Source organism: Chrysochloris asiatica, unplaced genomic scaffold, assembly GCF_000296735.1.
Source record: "Chrysochloris asiatica unplaced genomic scaffold, ChrAsi1.0 scaffold00040, whole genome shotgun sequence".
Lineage (NCBI taxonomy): Eukaryota > Metazoa > Chordata > Mammalia > Afrosoricida > Chrysochloridae > Chrysochloris > Chrysochloris asiatica.
The window spans coordinates 17,326,806-17,338,695 of NW_006408558.1; the positions used below are offsets into that span (position 1 = coordinate 17,326,806).

The window sequence follows — 11,890 nt, forward strand, 5'->3', positions numbered from 1 at the left end:
TTCCTGTGGCAAGTGGGCCTGTCAGCCGAAAGGAGGAGCCTTAACTCTGGGACGCTGCTATTGGACCAGCTGTTTTCACCTTTTCGGAACGGACCCTCTTTAGTGTGATCTGATTGGCCAGTGGAGGAACTGAAAGAGGCGGGACTCAGAGCTATCTTTCTTTTGATAGGCCAGGACAGAGCGAACTCTTGAAGTCCTGCAGGGCGTCGCCATGTTGGTTTGGAGAGGCTGGTAAACGCGGAGTCGCGAGCTACGTGAGGCGGGACATCCGGGGCGTGGTTTAGGAGGTGGCGCTGGTTTGCAATGGGCGGGTCTGGAGTGCTGGACGTGATGAGGGACCTTGACTGCCGTTGGAGCGGGGGCGTTTGAGGCCAGGCCCGAGAAACTTCCTCCGTGTCCCTCACTCTCCAGAACTCCGGTCGCACGAGCCAGGCGGGGCCGACTGGGGAGTGTATGAAGAGGCTCGGTGCTGGCGGGGTTACGTTAAGTTGCGAGGTCCGCTGAACAGATGCGGAAACTGAGGCACAGAAAGCCCTATTGCCCTGGATCTATGACTGGGGGCCAGCAAGCAAGTGGATTCTGTATAGAGGGATCGACAAGGCTGAGCAGTGGGGACCCCTAGGCAGTCTGGGTGGGTTCTCCTGGAGGAGGCGTCGCCAAGCTGACTGGGCTGGCGTTGGGCAGGCCAAGAAGGGCAGGGAAGTCTGAAATCCTTAGGAGAGGAGGACACGGATAGGCTGGGGTGTGGAGTGAGGGGCGGTGGCTGGGTAGGGACCACTGGAGTCATAGAAGGGGTTGGGATCGGAGAAGCTCTGAGTGTCTGGGAGGACACTGTTGATCCCATAGTGACCCTATATAGGGTTTCCGAGGAGTGTTGGGCGAGCTCGAACAGCTGACTTTGAGTTTCAAGCCAACTTTGCATTCCATTGCATTAACCCACAGCGCCATACCAGGTCTGGGAAGAAGCGGGATGAAAATAAGGTGATGGGTGGTGAATGTGAGGGCTGGAAATCCTGTGACGATTTGGAAGTATCAGGATGTGGGAGGCAGCTAGGGGGTTTTCTTCTTGGGCATGGATGGCTGTGGAGTGCTGGTGGTACCGTGGGTTAAGCGTTTGGGCTGGGAACTGGACCCACCAGTGGCTCCTCAGGAGAAAGATGTGCAGTTTGCTTCCATAAAGATTTACGATTGAAAATCGTCCGGGGTACTTCTACCCTGTTCTGTGGGGCTGCAATGAGTGTGCAGGGGAGTGGCCGAGTGACCAGGGGAACATTTCATGGTTGGGGGGCCCCAGGAACAAGGGTCCAGTGTGGGTCATGGTGGCAGTAAGGTGGCAAGGGCCACATGGGGAGGCAGTGAGAGAGGAAAGAGGTGGGCTGGGGGAGAGGGGACTTTGGTGGGAGTGGTATCAGGTGACCTGACCAGGGAGGAGGAAGCACCCTTGCCCACCTAGGTGAGACAAGACACCTGGAGCACCAGTCAGCATTTGTCTATATTAAAGCCTGATGCTGCCTCTTGAGGCGCTCAGCTACTAACCAAAAGGTCAGCAGTTCAAACCCACCAAGGGCTCCAAGGAAGAAAGATGTGGAAATCTGCGTCTATAAAAATGGCAGCCTGGGAAAAGATTAGATGACAGTGAGTTTGAGTTTTTATTTGGTTTTGGTTTTATGATGTCCTCAAATTTAATCCTTGAAACAGTCTCAGGGGATGATGGTGCTGTTAAATCACCTCCACTTACAGATGGAGAAACTGAGGCTCAGAGGTTGCAACAGTTCCTCCAGGGTGCAGCCTGAACCAGACAGATTCTAGGACCTCTCTGCTGCCCCCACCAGGAAAGTGGGTGCCTGTCTGTGTCCATCTGCCCTGTTCTCACAGGAGGGCAGCTGAGGGAGGAGGCTGGGGTGGGGAGGAAGGAAGCAGTTATAATCTTAGCAGAGCCTGATTTCCTCGTCCGGGCACCCCGGGCTCGCCCAGCTCCATATATGCCAGGGCCTCGTGCTGGGGTGGGATCAGAGCAGGGTGCAGCTGCAGCTCCGGGTCTCCATAGCCATCAGCAGTAATCTCAGGTTGCGGGGTGAGTAGGGAGGGTATCGAAGGGAGTAGATTTTCTCCAGGCCAGGTGGGCGCAGCAGGCAGGCGCGGTGGTGGGAGAAGGTGTCAAAGGAGAACTTGCCGTGGTACCTGCCCATCCCACTGGCACCTGCATGGAGTCAGGTCCATCTTGGGCAGCTAAGCCCACGCTCAGACCCCACCATATTCAAGTGACACTATTGCAAATAAGGGACAAGATGGATGACACTTACCCACTCCTCCAAAGGGCAGGCTAGAGAGCGCCATGTGCATAAAGCCGTCGTTCCCACAGAAGCCACCACTGCTAGTCCCCGCCAGCACCTGTTTTACCACCTGGTGAGAAGAAGCAAGGAGACTGAGGCGCTCTGTTCCCCAGGGAACTCACTTCTGGAGATCTTGTCTCCCAGAGTTGTTGTTAAGTGCCGTGGAATTGATTCCGACTCGTAGCTACCCTGTACAAGGTTTCCAAGGACTGGCTGGTGGGCTTGAACCGCTGACTTTGAAGTTCACACCGACTTTGCAGTCCAGCACATTAACCCACAGCACCACAACAGGACTACCAGCGTTGAGGCTCCCCTAAATCTCTACTCCTGTGTGGTCCAACCTCCAGCCCAGGAGATGGCACGAGCCCAGCAGAGCAGTGATAGGGAGGGGCCCCATGGGAGGGATCAATCTGCCAAGTCTCCAGGGAGGGGCCGGAGTTATTCAGGCAAAGACAGGAGAGCAAGCATCCCAGGCAGGGGTGGGGGTCTGGCCGAGGGGAGGCACTCTAGAAACCTGGAAGAGCCTCAGATCCAAGTCTAGAGAAATCGGGGGCCTGGTGGGATGCACTATTGGCAGTGGGTGCCAGGGACAACATTCAGGCATGGTAATGTCGCCAGTCTTTAGGAACATGTACTTGGCCCTTGCTTGACTTAATAGAAGACCTTCCTCTTAGATCTCTAGGTTAATCTGAAGGATGAAAGGGACAACAAGATCAGTAGATGATCAATGGAGTCTCTGGGCAATGAAAACGGTTAAAATGCTCCACTGCTCACTGAAAGGTTTGGGGACACCTTGGAAGAAATGCCAGGCAATCTACCTCTGAAAAACCAGCATGTCACACAGGAATTGCTTTGAGTTGGAATCAGCTGGTTTAGATGATAAACACTACTGAACCGCTGTGAGACTCAACAGCTGTAAAAGGTGGATTAGAAAACACACATACCAAGGGCAGGAGACACAGGCTCGTGTTTTAGGTGTGTGTGTGTGTGTGTGCATGTGTGTGTATGGGGACCAGGGAAGATGGTCAGAAAAATTCAAAGATTTCTATGCCAGATGACCTTGCTTCTAAAAAACACCTGTGTAGAGTTTTCTCAAACCACAACTATCCAGAACAATGTCTGATTCTGGGACCAGGGCAGAAAAATGCAAGATGAGCCTGCAGCACCTTATAAAACAAAAACCAAGGAAGTGGCTGGAAAACAAAAGGACAGGTGTGTCTGATGACAGGAGCCAAGTTGGAAGAGCTCCCGGTGGCCAGAGCTGAAGCAATTAGAGCCACAAAATCAGTGTCGTCAGATTAGAAGCTGTAGACTTAAATAAACACACAGGCACACCTTGGAGTTCAGTTCCAGGCCACCACAGTAAAGCAAGTCACACGCATTTTTTGGTTTCCCAAATAAAAGTGATGTTGACCCTCGACTGTAGTCTAACCAATGTGCAGTTAAGTACCATAGAGTCAGTTCCGACTCATAGTGACCTTGTACAGGGTTTCCGAGGAGCAGCTGGTAAGTTTGAACCACAGTCCTTGCAGTTCAAGCTGACTTGTGGTCCAGTGTTTGTCCTACCGTACCATACCAGGACTCCAGTAAATGTGCGGTTGTTGTTGTTGTTAAGTGCCGTTGAGTCGATTCCTACCCATAGTGACCCTGTATACAATTTCCAAGGAGCAGTTGGTGAGCTTGACCCACCGACCTTGCAGTGCAAACGACTTTGCAGTCTGACGCATTAGCCCACAGCGCCACACCAGGACTCTCTAAGTGTACGGTTGTTGTTGTTGTTTATGTGCCGTGGAGTCGGTTCCGACTCATAGCGACCCTGTACAGGGTTTCCGAGGCCGTACATCTTTACGGAAGCAGAAAGTAGCAGGATACAAAAAGGTTGAAACCATATGAGAATGACCAAAAGATGATGCAGAGACCTGAAGTGAGCACAGCGCCGACACACTTGGTCGACTCGGGGTTGCCACAAACCTTCAGTTGGTAAAAAACACTATCTGTGAAGTACAATAAAACGAGATCTGCCCGTACCTGAGTCCATGTTAACATAAATAAAACAAGATCCTCCCGTACCTGAGTCCACACTAATATAAATAAAACGAGGTCCTCCCGTACCTGAGTCCACGTTAATATAAATAAAATGAGATCCTCCCGTACCTGAGTCCACACTAATATAAATGAATGAGAAGACAAAGTTTTCTTACAGAATTCCAAATAATAGCTGCAGACATTCTTCTCTCTAGGAGGTGGAGCCTAACCACTCATCCTCCCATTGAGGGTGGGCTAGACTTACAGAGCAGAACCTGCCCCTTAGGGCTTCCCGGACTAGCAGCTCAACACCTAACCCACAGCACAACCAGGTCTCCTTTCGAGAAGAGAGGAAGGGAAGAGAAAAACAGGCACCTGCAGACAACCCCCTAACCACATGACTAAGGTGAGCGGCACCGTTGTGTGTGGATGTCATAGACAAGCCACGTAGTGAAAAGGCGGACCTTACAACTCTGCTATTCTCTCAAGCCTATGAAAACAAAGACAGAAAAGTCAAGAGGGGACACTGTAGGCTGCCACAGATCTGAGGGAACACAGAGGGGATGTTAACAGAAAAACAGGTGAAACCCCAATAAAACAGAGTTTTGTCAGTGAACACATGCCACGGTGGGCTTCTCAGTTTCACAAATGCTCCAAGGTTATGTCCTCTTCCCATTTTTGTCCAACTCATAGTGACCCTAGAGGACAGATTAGGACTGTCCCTAGGGTTTCCAAGGTCAGACTCTTCACTGTGGCAGACTGCCACATCTTTCGCACTCAGTACCAGGCTGTGCCCCAACCCATGCAGGGACGCTGCTCCCCAGGTTGAATCCTTATACGGTGCAGGAAAAGGCCTCTCTGGGCAGGCCTGTTAGGAGGGGGCACCACCTCTTCTCCCATCCAAGGCAGACAGCTGGTAGGCTGCTCCTGGGCGGACCCCTCAGTCAGGTGCTCTGTGCTGGGCACGCTGGTCCCTGTGGTCAGCACTATAGTCATGACTCCCAGGGTGGTTCCTGTCCTCACCCCTCTTGGCCCCTGTCGCCCCCGCCCTGGCCACACCTGGCTGCTGTTGGAGAAGGCATAAAGTGCCAGGGGCTTCTCGCGCCGGGTGATGAAGTCCACAGCCTCGTCCAGGCCCCTCACGGTCACGATGGGCAGGATGGGCCCGAAGATTTCCTCCTGCATCACTGGCTCTGTCTCCTGTACGTCCACCAGCACTGTGGGGGCTGTGGCACAACACACTCAGCCCGGGCCCCAGACCCTCCTGCTGTGAGCTAGGGCCAGTGGGGGCTCGGGCACCCAGGAAGCCGAGGGATGCTCCAAGGAGGAGCAGGGGGTGGGCTCCCAGCCTGGCTGGGCCCAGGGCAGCCTCAGTCTCCTGGGAGACAGACTTGGTGACAGTGTCAGAGTTGGGGGCAGAGGGCCCTGTCACCCAGAGCAGCAGGTGCTCAGGGTGGTGTTGGGTCAGAACTGGGAGTGGGGTTGGCCCAGTGCAGAAGGGCACCCAGAGCTTGTACCCATCCCTGCATCCTTCTAGACCCCTGCGCCCCTGGATTCTCTGAGCCAGTCTGTGACCTTCCGTCCATCTGCACCCATGTCTCCCCCTGCCTCCCAGACCGCCATGGCGGACTCACCGATATATCGCTCACTCTCGTCGCTCTGGCCACCGATGGCCACGCGCCCACAGCTCAGCAGGCCCTGCAGCCGGTGGAATTGCTTCTCCCCAATGATGCGGCCCAGGCTGGGGGAGCCTTTGGGGTCATCCCCATAGAAGCGGGTAATGGCGCTCTGAATAGCGGGCAGTAGTCGCTCCTGCGTCTCGCGGCTGCACAGGACGTAGTCAGGGGCCACACAGGTCTGACCGGCGTTGAAGTATCGGAACCAGACCACGCGGTTGGCCACGGTCTGAGGGTCGCAGTTGTCGTCCACATAGCAAGGGTTCTTGCCCCCCAGCTCCAGCGTGATGGGAGTCAGGTGCTTGGCCGCGGCGGTCATGACAATCTTGCCCACGCGAGGGCTCCCTGAACGAAATGAAACCAGAGTGGCCCTTCACCACAACCTGGGGATCTGATGGTGAAGGTCAGACTAGGGTCCCCTCTAGGAATCTCCAACCCCCGCCCCCATGTTGTCTCTCATCAGCCAGGGATATTGCATTTTTTGGGGTTCTCATCTGGGAAGAGGAAGGCAAAGACAGCGTTTGTCCTGCTGCAAAGGGAGGAGGAGCCTCTGCTTTCTCTCCTGGAGACCTCCTGCCTCCTTGGCCTTATCTGTCACCTCCTCTAGAATATCCATGCTGGCTGGCTGCCTGAGGCCTGGGCAGGACCATTCTTCCCTCTGTCCCCTTAAGGGAGGACTGGGGGCAGTGGGGTGCAGCAAGAGTCAAGAGGATTTTAGAACTGTGGTGGGTGGGCCTAGACCAGTGGCCCAAGAAAGGACTCACTCAGCCTTTCTCGGAGGCCTCCCCGGGGCACCGGCCAGCCTGCCTGGGTACCCACCCTGTCCTCTTTCTGCCTTGTTCTCTCTCTGACCTATCTCAGATCTGGGTGCTCCTAGGGTTCTCTCTGGACAGCCATCTCCTGCTGACTGGCAGGGTGGTGCGGAACTCACCTGTGAAGAAGATGTAGTCAAACTTGTTCTCCAGCACCTTCCCCATATCCTCGGGTCCGCCCAGTACCACGGAGAAGCAGCTCTGCAAGGAAGTAGCAGTGACCCCATAGGACCCCACACTGGCGACCCCCAAAGCTGCTCGCCACAGCCTGGCCTCTACTCTCCTTGCCTGCTCTGACCCAGAGCTGCCAGGGTTCTAAGTGGCCAGGCATGGAGGGGGTGGGCAGTGGGAACTCCCAAGGCTGCTGGGCAGGGACAACCCTTGAGTCCCCACCCAGCAGGTGTGTGGCTGTGGTTGGCTGGAGGACTGAGGCCAGGGTCAGCAGGGTCAACTCAGTGTAAGGAGCCCAGGGGGGCAGGGGACCTTGGGGACTCCTTAGAGTACACCTGTGATGACCAGCTGTGATTTACTCACAGGGAAACTCAGGCTTTGGCCAGGGCTGTCCAGTTTGGGAGACCATGAAATTGATGTTGAAATTGGGTCTGACTAACAGGTTCTGTCCTTCCCCTACCTGACCCCAGTAGAGTGGGGGCCACCCAGGACTGCTCTAGTCTGCCAGACCCTGCTCACCTGGTCCAGGTATTGGGGCAACACCTCAGCCAGGACCTTTTCAACACTCTTGCTAACCTCTGAGGGCTTCAGCACCACACAATTCCCTGCAGGGGCAGACAGGGTGGGAGGAGGGGTGAGAGAAGAGGGTCTAGACCTTCTGGGACCCTTGAGCCACTTCATTTAGTCTCCCACCTGCAGGGCAGGTGCCAGCCTCATCGTAGGCTCAGATGAGGAAACTGGTTCAGAGGGCAAAGGAGCAGGCCCAAGGCCACACAGCCTGGGAGTGGGCTCCAGTCTTCTCTGTCACCTGGTGCCAGCTCCCGCTTTCTCGTTGGCCCTGTCTGGGAAGGGAGGTCCACTGCTCACCTGCGGCCAGGGCACCCACCAGGGGCACCAGCGTCAGGTTCACGGGGTAGTTCCAAGGGGCGATGATGAGGACCAGGCCGAAGGGCTCCTTACGGATGAAGGCCGAATCCAGCTGGGTGGCCTGGGCCGGGGGTGGTGGGCGGAGACAGTGATGAGTGGGGAGGAGCAGCCCCCTTCCCTGAGGGAGGCCCAGGAAGGAGTGAACAGAATCCTGAAGCCTCTTCCTCACTCACCAGGTTTTTGGGCACTTTCTCATCCTTCATCCAGGCCCGAAGGTTCCTGAGAGCCAGCTTAATCTCGTCCTGACTGATTCGGATCTCAGACAGCTCCGACTCAAAGGCCGACTGTAGGAAGGGGCAGGGTATTGAGGGGAGGGCCTGGGGAGCGTGCAATTCCTCCAACCCAGCTCTGGGCACTGGTTCATTCACATGGTGTTCGCTGAGGACCTACTGTGAACAGGTGCTGGGCTTGAGACCCACACAGATGGAAACGCCTGCCCCAGGGGGTGGTGTTGTGGGGAAACAGGCACAATGGTTAGAAAGCTTAGTGCCGTGTGTGTGTGTGTGTGTGTGTGTGTGTGTGTGTGTGTGTGTGTGTGTCGATGTCTGGATGGTGGGTGTGAGTGTGTGCAGGAGGACTCATGTGTGAGCACACAGGTATGTGTGAGTGTACATATGTGTGCAAGTGTGTGTGTGCAGGAGTGTCAGTGTGTATGTGTGTGCACACGTGTGCATGTGTCATGAGTGGATTGTGTGAGTGAATGCTTGAGTATGGGAGCATGTGTGTGTATGCTGTGTGCATACGTGTGTGATGGAGTGTACCTGTGTGTGTACTTGCTCTATTTTGTACAAGGTGGTCGATGTGGGCCTCTGGCTGAGGTAACATTTGAGCAGAGATCTGGAGGAAGCATGTGTGTGTATGCTGTGTGCATACGTGTGTGACAGAGTGTACATGTGTTTGTACTTGCTCTATTTTGTACAAGGTGGTCGATGTGGGCCTCTGGCTGAGGTAACATTTGAGCAGAGATCTGGAGGAAGGAAGCAGGGGAGCTCATGGGTGGACACGTGGAGACCGAGCATTCCTGGCAGAAGGTCTGGCTGGTGCAAAGGCCCTGGGGTGGCCATGAGTTTGCTGTGCTCCCGATTAGCAAGGAGCTAAGAGTGAGAGGTGATGGGACCAGGCAGGTCAGGCGGAGCAGGGACAGGATGGGACTCAGGCTATGTGCTGGGTGGTCTGCTGAGGGCAGCCACACGGGCAAGCATCATGGCTGCAGTCAGGGGTCAGGGATCACTGTCAGGCTTCTAGAGCAGGTGTGAGAAGGAGGCAAAGTCAACAGGGACATTGTTCTGCTCTCTGTGAGAGCCCTGCCTGGCCCCACCTCAACCAGGGAGAAGTGGCCACCAGTGGGCCACAGGCAGCTGGAGACCACAGACAGGGTAGCTATCTTCCTGCTTCAGATATCGCTGTCACAGTGCAAGCTCCCCTTGCCCCACCCTAGGAGTGCTGGAATAGGGGAGGAAGAAACCACACTTACCCAGTACTTCTTGGAGTTAAGCCGAGTTTACCTGGTAAATTACCCCTAATCTGGCTGAGGTTTGGGCAGCGTGTATGGAAAGGTCTGGGCCCGGTTGAAGGCTGTGGTTGTGGAAATGTGGGTTATTTTCAGCCAGACTCAAATGCTGGCTCTGCTCTTACTGGCTGTGTGCCCTTGGGCAGGAGCCTTCCCTCTCTGAGCCTCACTGGGGGATTGCTGGGGATGGTGGCTGTCCCCTGTTGGAAGAACTGTTGGGGTGAAATGAGATACTACATGATGGTACTGGGCAGATTCTGTCTGCTGCCAGAGGGAGGGACGGGATGGAATTTTCTGGGCTACTGCTCCCTTTGTGGGGCCCCCAGTTTCTTGGGTTGGCAGGATACTTATATCCCAGTTGGGTGGACAGGAGGTGAAATCTGAGCTGACGGGAGTAAAAAGACCAGATAAACTGTCCAGTCTGGTCCTGCAGTGGAGGAGGGGCCGGTAGGTGGGAAGTGGCAAGAACACTAGGATAGGGGTACAGTGAGTGCCCGATAACTTGGGGCATTTGTGGGGAGACAGAAGGAGGACCCCAGGCATGGATTTCCTGGTCAACAAAAGGCCCGTGGCATGGTGAGAGGGATCAAGCAGTACCAGGAAGCTCGCAACCCCATCCCCAAGGAGCGGGGTGTCTCTGATACACGGCCCCCGATACCACCAGCCTCATGTCACAGGCTTCGGATGGTCAGGATGTCTATAGGTGGACAGTTTGGCTCCTGTAGCCATAGGGTGTACACTACCAACCAAGTACCAAATTCACTTCTTAGGGTTGGCAAAGAGCCACAGGCCTGGTTCTTGAAGGTTCCAGGTAGTGAGGTATCTTTGAGGTAGCGCTGGACACTGTGGTCTTGAGACATGGGCAGAGGACATCTTGTCCAAGAAGAGGAGTTAGGGATTGCCAAGTGGTTGGACCCTGTTGGCTGAGGCGATGGGGGTCTGGCTATATAGGGAAGTAGTTCTCTTGCGGGTCCACTATGGGTACTGCTAGAGTTGGGGGTGGCTGAGTCTCTAAGTCCTAAGGGTCTGGCAGAGACCACAATATCCACCAAGTGAAGCCCACCTCCCCAGTCTCCTCTGTTGCATCTTTCTGCCTCCCTCTCTGTGCTCCAGCCCAGCTGGTCTCCATGCGGCTCCTGGATCAAATGCTCCAGACGAGTCCTGCCTCAGGACCTTGGCTGTTTCCTCCAGTGTCCCACAACTCCCTTCACTTCCCTGCCTCATGTCTCTGCTCAGGTGCCACCTTCTCAGGGAGCCCTGCCCTGAGCTGCTCGTATAAAGCAGCATCTCCAGTCTGGCCCATCTCCCTGCTTCCCTGGGAAACCATCCATGGCACTTGCTACTGCCCAACGTAGCATGTCAAGATTTAGTAACTGCCTCAGAAAGTCTACTCCATAGACTGCAGGCCTGTGAGCTATTTGGAGCCAAACTCAAAGCCTGGCTCTGTTCTTCCTGGGAACTTGATTCTATTCTCTGCTGTGTCCCCAGAGCCTAGACAGTGCCTGGCACACAATGTTGTTGTTGTTAAGTGCTGTTGAGTCACTTCCAACTGAGACTCTGTATAGGGTTTCCGAAGAGCCAATGATGAATTTGAACCACCGACCTTACGGTTCAAACCGACTTTATAGTTCAGCGCTTGTTCTACTCCACACGCCCCAACCCTCCAAGCTGCCCCGGTCCCAACTGCCTTTGCTCAGCATGGCCCAACAATAAATAGTTTGTTCAGTGAATAGATGGATGGATGCTGGCGAGAGGGTTCTGGCGTAGGAAGGAAGGGGGATGGAAGGGCTTCTACTTCCCTTCACAGAGAACGCAGCGGCCCTAGTCTATCTCTCCACCCCACCTCTGGGCCTGTGCACCCATTCCCCATGCGTCCAGGCCCAGCCTCACCGAGGCCCCGCCCCCAGGTCCGGCCCCCTCACCTTGTGCAGGTCTTGGGCCAGCGCGTCCTGTAGAAGCTGTTTGTTGTCCCGCAGGAAGCGGCCCAGGCCCTCGAGCTGTGCGGCTCGGAACTCGGCAGCTCGAGTCCGTCCAGACCGGAAGGTTTCCCGCAGCCGTCGCAGCGTGTCCGCGAAGGGGTCCATTCTGCCGAGTGGGGACAGTATTAGGCCTCCACCTGCCTGCATGCATAGAGATCACTTGGGGGCGGGGCCCGCGAGGTCCAGGGGTTGCCTGTGCTCCCCCACAGACATCACCATCACCACACACACATGGAAACTTGGACACACAATGACAGACCCCTTGACCAGTGGGCAGAAGGGCCCTGCGGGAGTGGGTGTGGGCTTGGGTTACACTCACTGAGGCTGGCTTGTAGACGTGAACCCAAGCCATGGGCTAGCAAGTACCCCAAAGACACCCCCATGTCCTTCTTGGAGTTGGGTGGCTGTCAGACCTGAGCCCTAAGTAAACAGGGGGCATCTGACCAGCAGAGGGAAA

At 55.3% G+C, this 11,890-nt stretch overlaps 1 protein-coding gene across 2 annotated transcripts; it reads right to left on the bottom strand.

Moving 5' to 3' along the window:
• Nucleotides 1-2,009: 2,009 nt before the first annotated feature.
• On the bottom strand, nt 2,010-11,538 carry ALDH3B1 (aldehyde dehydrogenase 3 family, member B1). Of its 2 annotated transcripts, XM_006860839.1 has the most exons (9): nt 11,377-11,538; nt 8,118-8,228; nt 7,885-8,005; nt 7,537-7,622; nt 6,966-7,047; nt 5,993-6,379; nt 5,418-5,584; nt 2,304-2,403; nt 2,010-2,200 (listed from the first exon to the last, which is right to left on the bottom strand). In XM_006860839.1, exons 1-9 carry the CDS (start codon nt 11,536-11,538, stop codon nt 2,010-2,012), a joined length of 1,407 nt encoding a protein of 468 aa, XP_006860901.1. The 2 variants fall into 2 exon arrangements, with proteins under 2 accessions (XP_006860901.1, XP_006860902.1); XM_006860840.1 differs by lacking the exon at nt 8,118-8,228.
• Between the last annotated feature and the right edge of the window lie 352 nt (nt 11,539-11,890).

What these genes read in the sequence shown, in the direction of transcription:
- ALDH3B1 (XM_006860839.1), bottom strand. Translation starts at nt 11,538, where the DNA reads ATGGACCCCTTCGCGGACACGCTGCGACGGCTGCGGGAAACCTTCCGG. An exon ending in CGAGAGTGAGCGATATATCG is followed by an intron (nt 5,585 to 5,992) that starts GTGAGTCCGCCA and finishes GTTGTGCCACAG; the next exon opens with CCCCCACAGTGCTGGTGGAC. An exon ending in CCTTCTCCAACAGCAGCCAG is followed by an intron (nt 2,404 to 5,417) that starts GTGTGGCCAGGG and finishes TCTTCTCACCAG; the next exon opens with GTGGTAAAACAGGTGCTGGC.